Source organism: Leptinotarsa decemlineata, unplaced genomic scaffold (genome assembly GCF_025532065.1).
Source record: "Leptinotarsa decemlineata unplaced genomic scaffold, Ldec_3_MD MMD2_tig00000008_RagTag_RagTag, whole genome shotgun sequence".
In the NCBI taxonomy this organism is placed as follows: Eukaryota; Metazoa; Arthropoda; class Insecta; order Coleoptera; family Chrysomelidae; genus Leptinotarsa; species Leptinotarsa decemlineata.
Window position 1 is genome coordinate 9,569,962 of NW_027412537.1, and position 20,124 is coordinate 9,590,085.

General features: G+C 35.0%; 1 protein-coding gene across 1 annotated transcript in view; it reads left to right on the top strand.

The window, feature by feature from the left end:
• The window catches only part of Mondo (MLX interacting protein mondo), a 50,255-nt gene that overhangs the window by 18,147 nt on the left and 11,984 nt on the right, over positions 1-20,124 (top strand). Inside the window, 5 exon segments of the mRNA XM_074171025.1 lie at positions 9,618-9,743; positions 9,802-9,952; positions 10,851-11,056; positions 14,695-14,770; positions 14,773-15,024. Of these exon segments, the coding sequence (XP_074027126.1) occupies positions 9,618-9,743; positions 9,802-9,952; positions 10,851-11,056; positions 14,695-14,770; positions 14,773-15,024 (811 nt within the window).

Consider the following 20,124-nt stretch of genomic DNA (forward strand, 5'->3'; position numbering starts at 1 on the left):
TTAGTACATTCATCGTCTCCCAAGCTCTTACGGCCACTTATGATGTACTGTTTGGAACCTTTGGTGTAGTAATGAATATTACTGGAGTTTTTTCCCAACACGTGTCGAGGTGTGAAAATAACGATTTGGTATTGGGAAAAAACTCCAGTAATATTTCTTACGGCCACGTTTAAATTCAGCTGCACAAAATTTCACTGTGTAAATAATGGTGCAGAGTCCCCATATACAAAATCAAACTCAAAACGACTGTTACATAACAACTGCGCGTCCAAAATGGCTGAAACTTTGGTGACTAACTGTCAACAGATGAACAACGAAGTTCAAAAGCTTTTATTTACGAGTGCTGCCATCTTCGTGTTAAGGTCGGAAACTTTGCAAAAAACCCTCGTCTTCCTATATTCATCTTTTTGAGACATGGAATTATTTCAAGACCATCTACAATAATATTTTTGTATCTATTTCTCGTCGATAAGAAAATCTAATTAAACCGATAAATCACATTAGTAAAAAACGGATAAAGTATATATTTTCTGAGAGGATAGAATCGATTCGCGCTTTATCTTGTCGAAAACAAATATTTTCAATTCATTCCAGATGAGTGTTGGACCGTTTATTATTACCCTGTCTGCCGTAATACCGACTTATCAATTTTGCAATATGTTATGTTGAGCTTTATTAATTCGACAAAATACATTGTATTAGCAGGAAAACATCTGATGTGAAATGATGTATTAGCTGTTTTTGGCTCATCGTATTTATGGAAATGATGCGAGATATGATGGAATTTGATTGATTGTTATCTGTGTTTGAAATATATTTCGTTGTGTGATGTGCTACAACTGTTTTTTTTTTGAATAATTTGCTTCAGCGTATGGGTTTCACTTCAGTAAATAAATTTTCTTTTGTGTACCCCTTTTCGTTTCCTCTATAAAATAATCAGTACACATTCAATTCTCACGATCTTTCCCGTTCATAAATAGAACTACTTCGTAGACTAGGTTAGATTATAGGTTAAGTTATAGGTTAGGTTGGTTTAAATAATGAAATTTTCGCGGGGCTTCAAGCTCACCATGTTTCAGAGGCACCTGCAAACCGGCATAGTAAGAGACCTTTACGCTGAGCTCAGTACGTCGAAGAGAACACGCAACGAAATGACAACCCGACGAGAGCACCTCCAACTCTCCTACACTCGGTAACTGTTGGTCTACGTAGTGTCAAGCTCAGCACGCTTGAGACACAAGACCGATTGTCACTTTCGAGTGACGTCAGCTTTGTTCTGGTCTGGTCTGCTCTGGTTTGTTCTTGTCCTGATAGTCCAGGACATGAATAATGTTGTTGCCCTCCGTTGACCTGGCTCGAAAGCCTTACAACTGAGCATGCCTCCTCTGTCTAACACCACGACTGTCAAAGGAACCTCTACTTCTCAAAATCCTCCCCCCCCTTCGTGCAGCCGGCGTGTAACGTCGGTCACACGGAGGGATGAACTAGCGGGGTAAAAGATCAAATTTTATTTATTCACAAACAAATCAATAAATAAATATTACTGGAGTTTTTTCCCAACACCAAATTTTCCCAACACCAACACGTGTAGTTTCGTTTCTCTTTCAATAGTTTCTTATGGCGAAGCGTGCACTTAGACAGGCAAAGAACAGGTGGCATGTGCTAGGACATGAACAGAACCCCCCCCATATGACACTAGATAGATAGATCTTTATTTAAATAGGATATCCTAATAATATACAAATCAACTAGAATGGTAGAAATAAAAAAAAGGTATGTGTTACATATAGAAATGACTTAAATGTATGACAAACATAAGTTCAATAAAATATTTTTACAAAAACATTGCTACAAAAACAGCAACATTATACATTAGAAAAATTTCAATGCAACATGTAGCAAGATAAATTGCATAATTATTTGAAATATATAAGGAACATTAGATGAATGGAATTATACAAATTACAGCTACAGCTAACAAAGACATAATACATATCATATTTGTACATTTAAAACAAATTTCTTCAGTTCATTTTTGAACATGTTCAGAGATGGGCTATTTTTAATTGCACCAGAGAAGGAGAAACGAAACTTCACGTCATGTTCCCGTCCCGGCGTGTTCCCGTCCCGGCGTATTCCCGTCCCGGCGTGTTCCCGTTCCGGCATGTTCCCGTCCCGGCGTGTTTCCGTCCTGGCGTTTTCCCGTCCCGGCGTGTTCCCGTCCTGTCGCAGTGTGCATGGAACTTGACCCGGAAAGTTACCGTGAACAGTTGAACAGCCTTCCTTGATTTATGCAAAGATTCATATCCAACTGTTTTACAGAATCTGTAAAGCAGTCTCCTAGTCGTACGTTTCCCCATTCCCGTTGCTATTCTTCCGTGATGCATTTTCTCTCTCCATTCTCACTATACATTCTCCTCACATTCCAAGTGACACTATATCTACACAAAGCTTTGGTAACCTCCCCGTGGACCTATTTTGTTACCTAGGTTGTAATTATGGTGTCCCCTCCGCCAAACAATTTTGTCCGTATCCCCCTTGCACTCCTTGCTTCAGTCATTCGTTGTATCATAGATACCTTTTTATTCTTCACTCGTCCTGCTTTCATCTGTTCCACATCCATGGCAGAATCACTAACTAGTCTCACACTCGCATTCATGCTTCACATACAAATCGCCCTTTCTATCGCAATCAATTCTGCCTCATTCCCGATGCCCTGTCCGGTAATCCTTTCATTTCCTAGAACCTATGCCCATTCTTCCGTCCTCCACGTACACCTCAGTCCGGGATAGTACGAAATTATATATTGAACCAAAAGTGAAATCCAACGGTTGCAATCATCTTTATTTTCTCTTCAATTCATTTCAAGTTTAGACAACGGAAGTCCAATTTTTCGTGGAATATTTTTTTTTTAATTTGGTGAGCTTTTGTAGAGTTACCCCGTAATAAAATTTTGTGAGATACAATGAGAAACGTGAGAACTGGTTAATTATGTCTCTAAAGAAATGAGGAGTAACTATTCCAAATTCACATATAAAACTTTGAAAGAAATGGAATCAATCTTAATATACCAAAAATATTCTTCTTGAATTTTAGCATTATTATTTTGAGTTTATTAGGTATTCATTGAAACTTGGCAAAATTTCAATATATTTTACGCTCATATTTACAAAATTTGAATGGGAGTGATAAATATTATCATCGTCTGTGAATAAAATACCATCAATGTAATGAAATGGTATTAAGGTATTAGAAGAGATCATTAATATAGATAATGAAAAGAAGTGTCCCTAGAAATGAACCTTGAAGTACACCACAAGTAATTTTATGATGAAAGGGGTAATATTGAACCATGTCAAACCGCGGAAACACGTTAGACAGATATGATATAGGAAACTCCTATGACATCATAATGCTATATACAGAGGAGTGATAGGCTATTTCATGGTTTAATTAGTATAAAGTAATAATCATAACTGGTAAGCTCGAGAAAAAAAATTGTTCTAAGAAGTAGTTCTCGAAATTTGACCGTTGTGAGGTCAGTCATTATTTGAATACTTTCAAATGGGATTAGTTCAATATCTTCTACCTCGAAAAGTGGAATTGTAATGAAGTATTTCGGTATTTGGCATTGGATTCTTTCCAATTTTCACCCACTCAAAAATCAGAAAGAGTACTTTGGCTGTACCAACATTTTGTCATTATTGTGCGGTGTAAAAAGAAATATAAAAATACGATTATGGTTTTGGAAGGCTACAACAGTTAGGCGATAAATCAGTATAATACGGGCAGGGGGTCTTTCAAATTATAAAATATTTAAAACGTTGTATGGGCGCTAGCGTTGTTATGATAGAAGAATGATGCGACTTTTTATAATGTTCTTCTGCGTGGAAAGTGGAAAACTTTCAGCAAAAAGAATCTTGTAACAACAATGTTAACTGAATAGTGGCAATTTGTCCAGTGGAGCCGAGCGATCATTTTTTTGGAAATGCTTCGGGAACGAACAATTTCCAGTTCATACAAATACATTCACGTTTTCTCACCTCTAAAAATGGAATTTTGCAATCCCCAAGTGGATTTTTTTGAGCATTTCCTTGCACCAATACCAACGAGCCTTTATTTGAGCGTCGCGTCGGTCAGATTAAGCGGAATCTCTCAGCACACAATTCAATAGTATAAATTTCCGCTTGAAATACAATCGCTTAGGTTCCTAGGCAGGTTGATATCTCTGTCCTAGGTCTGCGACTGAAAACACCGGAATCGGAAGATATTTTTGATCCATTTGTGAAAAAGCAACTATCTGCTCGTAAGATTTCCTTCTCCTGGAGGATCCAGTTGTCTCTACTCGGGAACAGTACTTTATAAGGCAGTTCGTAGTTGACAGTTGGAGGCATAAAGTCAGAGGTAATTTCCAGAATGCTGTGACTTCCAGTGTCAAAGAGTAGTCTGTTGCACTCTGCATTAAATTGATTTGTGCAACTGGCAATGTGCACAAGCCTCTCTCCATAAAAATATGGAGAGGTGGTAGATCTAGAAGGATCTCCATGGCCGCGGATGGTGTGGTACTGACGGCACCACTGATGGCCTGACAAGCCTGTCTCTGTAAGCCAGAGAACTTCGTTCTCTGTAAAGCCTTCGGCCACCAGGCAATTGCACCATAAGTGATCATTGGTCTGACATCCATCACATAAATCCAATGGATTTGTTTAGGACCTAAACCCCAAGTTTTACTACAAATCCTTCGACATGTCCATAGGGACAGTCTGGCTTTGTGTACACCGATGATCATCGCGCTGTACACTGTATACGAGGGTGGTCCAACTAAGAAAACACAAAAATTTTGGATAAAAATGTATTCATATTTCAACATAATCTCCTTGCAGCTCTATAAATAATCCGACGGGGCCAAATCTGACGAATGGGTTGCATGAAGTAACAATTCAAACTTCAATTCATTAATTTTGGTCATTGCAATAATAGATTGTTTGATGGTGCATTGTCTTGATGAAATAACATTTTTTTCTTAGCTCACTGCGGCCGTTTTTTCCACTCGAACTTTGCAATAGGTTCGTATAATACTCGCCGTTGATAGTTTTACCTTTTTTAGGATAGTCAAAGAAAATTATCCCATGCGCATCCCACAAAACCGATGCCATCACATTGCCTGCAAATGAAACGATCTTCGCCTTCTTTTGAGCCAGTTCTTCCTTTTGACTCCTCTGTCTTGATTGTTTTTTTGTCTCGAGTTTAAATTGATGGATCCATGTTTCATCCATGGTTATGAAACGACACAAGAATTCTGCTTTGTTGCTGTGAAACTTCGCTAAACACTCAATTGAAACATCGTCACGACACTGATTTTGCTTGAGTGTGAGCAAACGCGGCACCAGATAATATACAATTTAACGCACTTTTTGAAATGCCTACTAAGTCTGATAACTCGCACACATTCAGTCGACGATCATTCGGTATCGCTTTCTTTATTTTCTCCACAGTTTCTGGAGTTGTCACCTCATTTGGTCGACCACTGCGATATCCGTCTTGGCAGCTCGTATGGTCTCGTTTACACTCTCTCGTTTACTATTGTAAACAAAGGAGCAGACTCACTCAGAGTAGAATCCAGTTCAGCTTTCATATTGGTTGGGCTGAGGTCTGCCAAATGAATGTATTGTAACACATAACGATGACTAATTTTCACAAATTCACCTAAAATGTTCGTTATTGATGGCTGCCAAACAAATACTAAACAACGCAGCGTCTTCAAACTTGAAAGATATGCTTTGTAGATTGTGTACTTTTTAATATCGTGATATTTTTCAAACAACTACCGTCATCACTAGGTCAGACTGGGTACTTCTGGGACTACCCTCGTTACTTATATAACTATACATTTCCATACAGAATTATTTATATTTCAATAACTTCGATCACTGCCGATTCGCCGGACTGAATACATTTTTTAGCGATCTACATATTTCTTAGGTAAACCTATTTTTGTAAATTATGCCCGAAAGAAAATAACGCCGGCCGCCGCTGGTAGCCATAAACCGATGGTGACGTAGCTAAGAGCGCGCGAATGTACGATGATTCCCCGCCACTCGAGAAGCAGCGAGAATAAAGCTACCGACTTCGACAGAACTTCTGCGAAATTTCTACGGCATTCGATTACGATATTTAAACGCTAGCTGCGAGCATTTTGAGACAGTCAAGTGGAAGCTATAGTGCGGTACGCGAGGTGATCTAGTAAGGCGATTGACATTCTAATAATAGTTAAATTTTTAGTTGAAGTGTTGGTTGTATTTGAAGTGAAATGAAGTTAAGTTTGATTATTCAGTGTAGTCAATTATTGGTGAACCCACGGGAAAAAATGTAATACTATTTATAATTCAGAGTGTATTATGTAACAATGTTTTAATTGACCCAATGCAAGGTGTAGTTCAATGACCATCTGTATCTCCAAACTAAAAAGACCAGAACAATCTTCTGGTAATTGGTTATGATTATCTTATTGAAAGATACTTTTCGAGGGGACACACTACCGGTTCAAGTTCGATAGATAGCTTATCTGTCTGTAATTATTTATTCGTATGAATAAGAACCAAGTCGTAGTGAGATATCATAAATTCCAAGATTATATTTTTCCCATGTCGACTAAAAATTAACCAGTTGATTTGTATTTTCGAAAAAAAAAGCTTTGTTACTTAAAATTTTACCCAGTCAGTAAAATGTTATGCGATGGTCTGTGTTGAACGGCCAATTGGAGATGAAATTTGATTATTTATTTATTTACGGCAATGCCTATTTTTTTCAAAATAATTAACAAGTTCACACATATGTATTTAACAGTAATCTAAGCTAGGTTTAAGGAAAAAATATATAAAATAAAATAAAAAAAATCGTAAAAATAAGGTAATGAATTGCAGTCTCTCTAAATGTTTCCAAAGAAGAATTAAAAAATTCTAAAGCTACATTATATGTATTTGCAAGTCTCAAAATTCTACCTACAGATTCATTCCGGCCATAGTTGGTGCAACAAAAGGGTACTTTGAGGATTTCTGAATTTCTTCTTCAACTTGGATTCAAATTTAAAGTTATAAGTTCGACAAGTTCCGGGAATTAATGCTACCATTGATTATTTTATGAATTAGTGTAAGATCTGACTAATCTTCTGAGCCAGAGTATTCAAGTTAAGAATGTCCAATATTATTTTATAGTCATATTCACCAATATGATATCCCAGTTTATATGAAGAGTACCTTAAAAACTTATTTTGAACACTTTCAAACATATCAATCAATATCCACATGAACACTGTGGAATTGTGTTCGATTATTGATCTAACAATTGAACAAATAATATATGATTTTTATTGAAGTGAGAGATAATTAATTTGCAGATCTAAGAATGAAACCTAACATTTTTAGTGCTTTAGAAGTAATATTTGCAATATGGTGTTTAAATTACATTTTTGGGTCGAGAGTGATTCCTAAATCTCTGATTTTATGTTTGTTGTTTTCAGTTCTGATTGATTGGTTTTATATGGCTGGTTAATGGGATTTTTGTTTCGGAAAAAAGTAATTATTTTTTGACATTTGTCTATATTTGATTGCAGTAGATTTATATCAAACCAGCGAACTAACTCGAAAATAAAAATTTTACTCATCAAATATACAGGGTGTTTCCTAACTACGGTACGAAACTTCAGACGGTGATTTGTTAGGTTGTTTCGAAAAAAATGTTCGAAATTGCTTCGTTTCTGAGATACTGGGCTCTGAAGTTAAAAAAACGGTAATTCTAAAATATCATGAATATCCTTACACCAATTTGGTTGGTTGGTTGGTAGAATGAAAAATTCAAATTTCCAGATATCGGAATTGAAAATATGTTTTTATGGAATAAATAATGAAGTGCTGATGAGTTTTATGAAATTAATCCAAAATCGTAACATTGAACTTAACTTATTATTATTTTTCATTATATTGTATACTTTATTGTCCAAAGAAAAAATCTTGTTGACAAAGTTAGTGAATAAATACAAAAGAATACATAAATGTCCTATGAATATAAAAATATAGATAAAATATAATGTAAACTAAGGTATAAAAACACTGAATAAAAAACCACAAACAATGGTTGAAACATACATACACATAAAACATGCTAAGTTAAAAATGACCGGTATAGAACTCAGTCAAACTGTAATAGGGTCTACTACTCAAAATTTCTTTAATAATTTTTCTGTACTGATTGGTATCAATATATCACTCTTTAGTGTAACTCGGCAGATGGTTATACATCGTCACACCATTGTAAAATAAGTCCTTGACCAGAGAGTTGCAAGGGATCGGCAATTTTAAATTTTTTTGCATGCTCTGACGAGTTGTATAGTGATGGGTGGTAACCTCAAGTTTCACAACATGTTTCTTAATTAAACACACTGTCTCCAGAATAAAAAGAGCTACAACCGTCAACATTTTTTTATTTATAAACAGTTGCCTGCATGAGGAGTCACGAAGTTAAGCTTTGCACAAGTATCGTATAGCTCTCTTCTGCAATACAAATACAGACTCCAGCAAATTAAGGCTACACACACCCCAAAAAGGTATATCGTACCTCAAGTGAAACTCTACCAAAACGTGATATGCTGTTTTCGAAGTATAAACTCCCAGTTCTCTAGCGATAACTCTCACTGTATAACAGCCGGTGGAAATTTTACTTTTCATTTTTCTGATGTGAGCGTCAAATTTCAGTCCACCGTCTATATACCGCCTATATACAGCATTGAAGAGATTCATTGATTAGCGAATTTAAAAAACAAAAGCCAACGTTCACTAAAACGTCAAGTTTTTCGAATCAATAACTACATCGTTTTCGTTTTCATTAGTTTGTGCCAGTTTGTGCATGCACAAATTGACGTACGGGCATTTTTCTATACAAAGTTATATTTCGTCAATTGAAAAAATACAAAGAAAGTGACCTTCACTGTCGAACTCGTAATGCACTCTGCTTGTCTTTTAAAAAAACATGCTTATCAAATTCAAATATAATCTCTTTTGTACACATCATCCAGGACGTTATATTTACTGAGCATTCATATCACAAACATTAGCTTGAATAAATCTCATTCACATTCAAAAAATGCTTTACTTGACAATGGTATTAAATCACCAGATTAAAATCTAATACAAATAAATAAGTGTTTCACATGAAATGTTAAGTACACCGGGAACCCAGGAAAACGCGCGATGATTGAACGAAGTGGGGGTGAATTAACTTCTTGGATATTTTCGATGTTCTTGATATAAGTTACACAATGAGGAGACCAGACAGAAGAACAATACTCCAGGTGTAGACGGACCAGTGAACTATAAAGGGCTTTAATAGCAGTTGGGTCAGTGAATTTGTGGGTTAGCAGTGGGTTAAAATTTTCGAGAAAATTGAAAAAAAAATTATTTCAAAATTTGAATTTTCATCAAGAAATTTATTGCCCGTGTCCTGTCATTTTGAAAACAAATTGCAACTTCTGTTATTCATTTGAGAAGATCTGTATATTCTGTAGAAGGCAAAAATATTATACTTGGTTTGAAATTCGAATAAAATCTAACCTTATTTTTCAGGCGGTTGTGTTGGAAGGAAAATACTGGAAGAGAAAATTAGCCGCAGTTACTGCTGAATACAAAAAATGGCGGATGTTTTACAGGAACAACTTGCTTGGACATGCCACAAAAGAACCACCCGATATAGTAAGTAGAAAAAAAACCTCTATCTTTTCTGTAAGTTCTGTATTCTCACTAATTTCAGTTGAACGATATGGATCTGCTGGTATGGGACTCGAACAGTTCGGAAAACTTGAATATGATGGTGGATGAGGACTATATGGGGCTGATGAGTGATACTCTTTTCACCACCATCACGAATCAACCGTACGTTTTTCCCGATACTAGGGAAATTGGTGAGTGATATAAAATTTGAAAAAGGTACTGAATACTTACTATGTCCTTTAATAATGGAACCCTTATATTTTCTTTTCTGTTGTTGGTTGTACAAATAAGAGTTGGAATTTGGAAACTATGATAGAGCTGATAAAGTTCCTGATTGTAGTGGTCCACCAGTAGTTGGATTACAACTGTTGGATTGGAAAGAGAGAACCTATCTAGTAGCCTCGAAGATCTCCCGATTTGTAGCCCTCAAATTTTTTTCTCTGGATTACATAATTTGATAGTTTTAAATGAATTTTCAATTGTCAGTGTGAAATAAGTTGACATTTGACAAACCAGGAGAGTTACAACAAAATGAATATTATTAATATTCAAGTATAAACAAAATAACATAGTGTAGAGATGCACGTTATAATAAGAATCTGTTTACTTTCAACTTGTGGTAACATATTGAAATCTATAGAACTATCTTTCGAAAAAACTTCTTAAGGATCTTCTTTTATCAAAACTTACGTAGATTTCAAATTGGATGTTTCATCATCACCTGGTCTTTAATTGTTAAATCAAATCATTTAATTGTTTTACCTCATTTGCCTTAACTTCTGAGATTTAAGAAATACAAACAAATACACTTTTTTTATTCAAAAAGTGTTTCTCTTTGTGACCACAGGTCTACTCACTGGACATTGTTCATTTGGAGGACACCTAAACAAAATAGAGCCATAAAACGAAAATCATAGCTGCAGGCAATGCGGCAAGAGGACAGAGAGAGATATTCAAAATAGTTGGATTTTTTACACACAGATGGCGTGGGGTTGCAATTTTTAACGTTTTAATTTAAAAAACTACAGACATTTCTATGAATATCCCACTAAACTGTCGATCAAATTGAATCTGTATGATTTGTTTCAGCTAAAGCAGGGTATGCAGACTTCATCCAACCTAGCCTGGGCCCTTTGCAGCCCACTTTGGATGAATTCATGGACACCTCTCCATTCTTCCCGGAATTTTTGTCCAGCAAGTTGGCAACTGTACCTGAAGAGAGCCAAGGGGCCCAGCAGCCTTCTGGTTGGGGATATATGAGTAGTGATTTGAACAACACCGATAATTCATTGGAGGTAATAGAAGTTTTCATTTCGTTTTAGTTCAGTGTTTTATATATTTTCTAACCGATTTAGAGATAGCTACATTAACTTTCGAGGGAGTATTTTATTGACCTATGATTTCTATCTGTGGAAACCAAACGAGACAGTGTGGGACAAAAATAAATTCATAGACATTTTGTTATTTATCTAAACTTTATTCTTTTTTTTTGCCGGTTTCAATTTGTGATACTAATTATGTGTATTCACCACTCCCATTATAAAGGTGGACTGGCTTAATTATACAGCATGAATTGTACATTTTACAGTTAATCGACGTGTTGTGATAACAATTGGTGAAAATAATAGTGCTAATAAGTGTTTAAGCGTTACATAATTATATTTCTACACCGTTCTCAAACTACTCAAAAAATGGGAGACATGGTCGGGCCTTCCACGTCGAAAAAGGTAAAATGGTCGGAGTCTCGGTCAGTAAGAGAAAAACAAATTGTACTGCGAGTATTTCACTGTCTTGAAAGAGATCATCAGCCACCAAAAGATGACTTTGTGCATATGTGCTGTAATTCTACGTGTGTACCTCCGAATAACCAACCGGGCATTTCTACATCATTAAGTTCCACAATTACAAAAGATAAATTAGTTGATATGTGCTCTGATTATACCAGTGTACCAAAATCATCGATTTACAAAATACTAAGAGAAGCAGAAATTCATGGGGACGTACAAACGCCAAAAACTAGTAGCGGACGAAAAAAAATCACAGTTGATGAAGAAGCCAAAACCAGTATACGCAGAACTATTCACAATTTCTTTTTCAGAAATGAGCTGCCCACACTACAAACAGTTCTGGAGGCACTTAGCGACATGAATTAGTCCCAAAAATGGGTAAAGAAACTTTTAGGAAACTTGTACACGAAATGAAATTTACTTACGGAAAAGTTGACAGGAAAAGCATTCTCATTGAACGTCAAGAAATATTAGCATGGAGAAGAAACTATCTAAGAAAAATTGACGAATTTCGGAAGCTCAAAAAAACAATTGTACTTCATGGACGAGACATGGGTTAACCAAGGACATACGGTCAAAAAAGTATGGCAGGATGGTAATATAACAAGTGCACGACAAGCCTTTATTGAAGGTTTGTCAGTTGGGTTAAAACAGCCATCTGGAAAAGGTAGTCGTCTGATAGTTACGCATATAGGAAGCGACAGTGGATTTTTACCAAATGGTGAATTAATATTTAAATCTAAGAAAACAGGCGACTATCATGAAGAGATGAATGCGGAGGTGTTTGAAAAATGGTTTGAAGGCATCATTCAACTTGTGGAACCTGGGTCTGTCATCGTCATGAACAATGCCCCATACCATAGTCGACATTTAGAACCATTACCGAAACAATCATGGAAAAAAGCAGCAATTCAAGAATGGTTAATTAATAAGAACATCCAATATAACAAAGATAGTTTAAAGGCAGAACTACTTCAGCTAACAAAATTACACACAGACAAATATAAAAAATTCGCAGTGGATGAAATGGCGTTAAGTAGTGGAATTACAGTTTTAAGGTTACCACCATACCACTGCGAATTAAACCCAATAGAATTAATCTGGGCGCAAGTAAAAGGATATGTGGCACGAGAAAACAGAACATTTAAATTAGTGGACGTGCAACATCACCTACAAGAAGCTATTCGAACTGTTTCTGCAGAAGACTGGAAGAAATGCATGCAGCATGTTTTAAAAGAAGAGCAAAAAATGTGGGACGTAGACAACCGTATTGAACACAATATTGAACCAATCATAATTCACTTTGATGATAGCGGTAGCAACAGTGACGAATCGGAGGTTGAAGATTAGACGAAATTCATATATATATATATATATATATATATTTTTTTTTAATAATATTGTTCATTTATTTGGTACCTACTATAAATACTACGATTATTATTCCGTTTTCATAAGGCCCACCTAATGACTACAACGATTAGGTAAGTTACGATATTGCAAAGTTTTAATGAAATAAATAAAAAATGTGTATGAATATTTTAACTAATTGTACTAAGAATTTTTCTTTCATTCTTAACCCTCTCAAAAATTAATAAGCACACCTCCGATTTGCTGTCAACTGGGTTTACTTCTACTCTCAATCATTATTGGTTTTAGTATAATTGGATATTAGATAAGAAATAAATAAACTTTGACAATAAACACGAATTTTCATAACCTCAACAAATCACATGTTTGATCGGTCACAAGTGCAAAAATGGACTAACCCGCTTTGGTCCATTTTTGCTCCTCAAAATATCTAAAATTCTAAAATGCAATAACGGTTCACGTGCCGCCATCTAGTGAATATAAAGTAAAGGTGGCTTAGTCCATTTTTGTATCAAACTTAATGTTGTAAACTTGCTATTGATGTCATTACTTGAGAATTGTTCATTTTGTGGGTTAGTCCATTATTGCGCTGAAGGCCTCAAATAATCATAATGTTTGCACTTCAAAAATATCATTAAACATATGTAAATATGAACTTATTGTAATCTAATGAAGTTAAAATATTCAACAGTTAACTTACCCACTACTTTTAGATCAGGTACATATCTCTCAAATAGTGCCCAATTGTTCGATGTTTCCGAGTTTATTAATGTCTGACGCTTCGTCTGCTACTACGGCAGACATTATCATGGGCGATGCAGCAACGGTCAAAGTACTCTACCTTGATCTGATGTGCAAACTGAAAATGTTCCTGGTGCGTTTGTACTTATAATGGGACTAGGTGTCGGACAACCGACTGCTCTTGTACCTGATTGGTCCGACCTTTCTTCAATTAATGGGAGAATGTTTCTGTTATGAAGTGCCGGTATCCATGTATTATTGATGTTTTCTATGGCCTCTCCGAATAGCCTCGACTAGTAACTTCTGGTTTTATCACGAAGTTGCGTGCTTTCAAAGGGAATGTCATGGCTGCCTTTTGAAAGAGAATGTTCTGCAACTGCCGATAAGAAAAGTTCTTCGATTGGCCGTTTGCTCCATGGAGTGTTTCTATATGGGTCGTAAGGCTCGGTTGATTTCAGCCTCGTCATATCCATTACCCAGCAACAGGGGATCTTCAAACCACATACACGAAAAAATTCAGTACATCATGACATCAAAAAGCTATATAATCACATATACCTGGAATTGAGTTGTATATAGACTCATTCATAATTTGACTTGATTTTGAGAGCCATCGGTAGGCAACTGTTGCAGCCTGTTCGGCATCATCAGTACTGGGCAGGTACTGATATTAACAGTGACGTGATACATTTCTTTGAATTGTTCATAATTCATAATTGATTCTTTCACATAAACTGTCCATTTAACGAAACTGTGTAATCTTTTTCCAAGGTTTGATTTTTTTTAATTTGATATTGCGATTAAAATGTTTTGTATAATACTGTACATTCGAGAGCAGAATTCAAAACCATAAAATAAAAAAATAGAATGAATTATATAAGGAATATTTTCAAAAATATTTCAATTTTTGTTAATTTATTCAGTTTCAAATAGTTTGATTTGAATCCACGAACCCTGGTTTACAAGCCCTGAGTTCTGCCAACTAGAAGTTGAAGATTTTTATATGCTTAATAACACTCAATTATGAAATACAGGTTGCGTCTTTGGAATCATCGTCTCAGATCGAGCAATACCAACTGTCACAGATTCAGCCAGTTCCTATCCAAGATACCCGCAAACTGAGGATCTCATTTCTCCGAATTTCAGCGACATGATGTTGGAACAGCAAGTAGACTCATATATCAGCTCTAGTCAACAGTCGCCTTTCTCAACTGTGATCTCTAAGAACAACACTAAAACTACTAAGAATATACCACTGCCTCGTAACAAAATGCAGAACGTGGTTTACAGTAAATCTTCAGATAACATTTATCCCAGTTATTCTCAACAAAACATCTCTAGTCAAGATGTCGACAGGATATGCAGTGAGTATATTTGAATATTTCAATTATTGTTGGTGTTATAACTCAATTCATAGGATATTGTTTAAAGTTTTTTTTTTTTAAAGAACTTTATTCAGATAATGCAATCATGGTTACAATAAACATTTTAAATAGTAATTGAGATAGCAGCACTATCCAAAAAAAAGTTATCCAAAACAGCACCAACATGCTGGTCTCGGAAAACTAGCTAAAAACAATATAATAATACTTTATGCAGTACAACAAAATAATATTATCAAGATTCACTTGAGAATACATAATACAAATGTGAATAAACAAAAAACTTGATAGTAATTAATACAGAGAATTAAATAGATTTAAGCCGTTCCTTCGTTGAGTATGCTAGTATAAAAACTATTTATTTTTTTCTTAAAGATACTGAAATTAGGGCTCTCTGTTATTTCATTGGGAAGAGAATTATAAGTTTTCATGCATAGTGTAATGGGATTATTTAAGCCAATATTAGTACGTACAGGTTCTAAAAAGACATTATAATGGGTACGAGTATTATATTCGTGGAGCTGATTAACGAAAGTGAAGTTGGTATTACTTTTGACTTGTTTATGTATAACCTTGTATTCAAATTTACCTTGCTCGATTTCATAGAATATCATGAATAGGCAGTATCTTGGTTCCACTGTATAAAGTATCAGCTGAGGTTCTGTAGTCAAGCCTGAATAACATTTTCACGACTTTGTTTTGAAGTATTTTTACTTTTTTGAATAATGTCTGTCCACATGTACCTCATATAGGAATTAAATAGCTAAAAATTGATGAGAAATATGCACTGTATATTTGATGGAGTGAAGATGGGCGTAAGTAGGTTCTACAACGATATAGGGCACTAACCATTGGAATTACTTTTTTTTCTACGTGGGTGATATGGTTATTCCAGCATAGGTTTTCATCAACTATTAATCCCAGATATTTGATATTATGGACTCTCGTTATTTCTTTGCCTCCTATCTCCACTGTGATGTCCTGTTGTTTCATGTTTTTCTGAGAGAAGATTATAAAAGTAGTCTTCTTTACATTGATCTGAAGTTTATTTTTTGCAAGCCATCTATGATACCTTTCAAGGTCGGTATTTACTAGTGTTTCGAGTTGTTTCAAGTCTTTACCCTTATATACAAGAACAGTATCATCTGCGAATTTAAAATATCTACCTATAATGTTAGCAGTTTTCAATGACAGAACATGTAATGTATAGAGTAGGGGTCCAAGGACTGAGCCTTGGGGCACACCTGCTTTGGTAGTTTCAGTTTGGCTTGAAATGCCATCACCCATTGTGAATTGTTTGCGATCTAGAAGGTATGTTTCCTCTTATTCCCATTTCTTCAATTTTTTCAAGTAATATAGAGAAATCAACAACATCAAATGCTTTTCGTAGATCAACAAATACAGCAATAATGTAGTATTTATCATCCAGTGAAGAAGCAATGTGGTTAATGAAGTCTATAGTTGCACTCAGGGTGCTACTATTTTCTTGGAATCCATATTGGTAATTATCAAAGGCAACACATTTTTTCATGTAATTGATAATACGTTTCTTTAAAATAACTTCTATTACTTTTGACAGAGTCGGAACTACTGAAATAGGTCTATAGTTATCAATAATGTTATTTGGTCCTGACTTGTGTATAGGTGTTAGCTTGCTGACTTTGAGAATATCTGGGAATATACCTTGTTATTAATTTGACTAAAATAGGTATAATATAATCCCTGAGTGTTGAAAGATCGTTAGTATTTATTTTATCATAACCAGGTGCTGCATTTTTATTCAACTTATATAATTCTTCCTGAACTTCTTGGGAGTTTGTATTGTATAGGTACATTGAACAATCACTTATGATTTCCTCAAACTCAGTAGATGACGCTGTTTATAGGTTTACACTATTCATTATTGATTTACCAATATCAACGAAATATTTGTTCATTTTTTCAGCCATATTTTTGGGATTATCAAGAATTTGTCCCTCAATTTCCAAATTAGTTATTTGATTACTTTGGTTATTGCCTTTTAATAAGATTATTGATGAGTTTCCATTGCTTTTTCTGGTTATTGCCTTTATTGCTCCATTTCTTTTCAAAGTATTCCTGTTTCAGTTTTTTGCGTTTTTTCTCTACAATATTTTTCTGTATTCGGAAATCCCTGAGTATTATATCCTGATTAAAAGGATGTTTTATTTTTTCTGAATATAATTTATTACGTTTCTTTATTAATTCTAGAAATTCCCTTGTAATCCAATCCTTACCTTTATATTTTATATCTTTATATAGTTGTTGATTCTTTATTACAAACCTGTATGGCTGTTGATAGTTTTTCAAAGCTATTTATATCGTAGCTATTTATCAGCTGTTGGAATTTTTGTTTGAAGTTATTTTGATTTAGTACAGAACGTTTGTGTTATACCTTTCTATTAGTCTGTGGAGATTTGACGTTAGTTTCAAGTTGTATATATAGGATTTTATGATCAGTTATATGGTTAGAGATTGTTATGTATTATTCTTAAAATTTACTTTTATTCCACTGTATTGCCTCAAGTACTACATAGCTCTGTACTACTTATAATATCTGAATTGGGCTTGCCCGTGTATATATAAATAAATAGATTATGGCGACTGTAAAATAGGCGAAGCACACGGTATGTTGCCCAAACAGAACACCTATTTTAATAAAACAATTTCATTATTTGAACAGATTGTTGAATGCTATATCCGTCCATGGTAGTTTGGGTAAAACATACTGGATAAATGACAAATAATTTGGCAGATGTATCTTCAACAGGATGGCCGTTATCATTTGTCAAAGTTTCGAAGTCCCTATTGGAAGACCTTATATAAGTAATAAGTCTATTGGATAAAAATCTATACATAAAAAGGAGCTTGTGAAAACATAAAAGTAAATTGAATACCAATATTCTTATTTCTGATTCTTTTTTCTAAATATCTGATGTAAACAATAATTTAATGCCACATTAGCTTCGAACAATTTTCAGATAGTGTTACAATTCTGCCTTTCAAAGATACCCGTATTTATTTATTAATTTATTTATTTATATATACACGGGCAAGCCCAATTCGGATATAAGTAGTACAGTGCTACGTAGTACTTGATACAATGCAGTGGATTAAAAGTAAGTTATAACAATAATACAATTCCAAAGTAAGATAGCAAATAAATTATCGAGAAAAAAATTAAGATGTATAACAAAATGAACTAATATAATTCTTACAGGCAAGTAACACTAGACACAATACAACAACACAAGTAGAGAGTATTAGGTGGTTAAGTGAAGAATATGGTTTTCAAAGCGGGATACTGATATATTAAAGATTTAAAGGTTGTTTAAAGAGTTAGCCAATCTAAAAGTTCTGGGAATAAAGCCGTTATATGAATAATTAAATCTTTGAAAAGAAACGTAAAACGTTTACACCTGTCTAGTTGAACGATTGGACACATGTAAAGATATTTTGGAGAGAAGCTTGGGACTGATACTCAGTCCGTTGATAATTTTGAATAGAAGTATTAAATCTCTATGTTTTCTGCGAGACTCAAGAGAAGGTATATTCAAAATGCATTCCAATGCAGTATAGTCATAGTATACACGCATCTTGAAGGAAATTGTACTGTACGGCCTCGAGTTTCATTTTTTTTTTGTGTAACTTAGTGAGGGGACAAAACTGTGGAACAATAATCGAGATGAGATCTAACCAGGGAAAAATAAAGAGATTTAATAGCAGTGATGTTGGTGAAATCACGAGTGGTTCTCTTTATAAAGCCAAGCATCTTCATAAATTTTTGAATTACAGCGGAAATGTGTGATTTATAGCTAAGTATGGAGTCTAGGAGCATACCTAGATCTTTGGTTTCAGTAGCAGAATGTAAGGTCCGATTATTTATACTATATTCAAAAATGATTGGGTGATGTGTTCGATGAAAGCGAAGAATTTGGCATTTGGATGCATTCAAACACATACCATTTTGCGAACACCATTTGGATAGGCAATCTATATCGTTTTGTAGACACAATGTATCAGCTTCATTTTTAATCATTTTGAAACATTTTCAATCGTCGGCAAATAGCAAAGCTTCGCTTTCATGGAAACAGCTGATTAATATAAAGGTTCTTGGAATTTATTTAATGTAATTCAGGCAGGATATTCAATGAGCAAATTGTCTATTCTAGTCTACGCAGATTCTATAGGTTGCGTTAATGCAAATTTTCCAAGCATCGAATTTTTCTTTTTTGAACTTGTGTCCTTTTGAACAAACTTTTGGTTAATATAAGAACACAAGGTTTCACTGCCGAAGTCAAGATTAAAGAAAACAAAAATCCGAGCTGATAGACTGTGGATTAATGGAACCTGAAGTACCAAACGTTTCTTCTGCTATTGCGACAGTCATCAGTGGTATGTGCGTTGGCTGCGAAGGCCAAGGTCCAATCTCAAAGCAATGACTGACTGGCGAGCTATGTATTCACTCGTATTTATAATTTCATATAATGGTGGGGGGTGATGATACACATGCTCACTCCTGATTGGTCTGTACTTTTGCTGGGTCGTTCTGATTGGTTCACGTTGTTGACAGATATGCTACTGGTGGGATGTTGATTGGAGATGTATTCTAGTCACTTTCTGGCCTTCTTGGGTACAGAATATCAAATGTTGTTGATCCGTATACCTTCTTTTCTGTTGAAATTGTTGGGAAGCAACGACTGACTAGCGAGCTATGTGTTCACTCGTATTTTTAATTTCATATAATGATGGGGGGTGATAATGCACATGCTCACTCCTGATTGGTTCCTACTTTTGCTGGGTCGTTTTGATTGGTTCACGTTGTTGACAGATATGCTACTGGTGGAATGTTGATTGGAGATGTATTCTAGTCACTTTCTGGCCTTCTTGGGTACATGATACCACATGTTGTTGATCCGTATACCTTCTTCTTTTCTGTTGAAATTGTTGGGATGCTTATAAATCTTAGTGGCCTCCTTATGAAGTCGTGCTTGATTGCACGAGGCGGCAACTACTTTTGTGTTCTTGTATACTGGTGTTGGAGCTGCGATTGGTAGTTTCGAT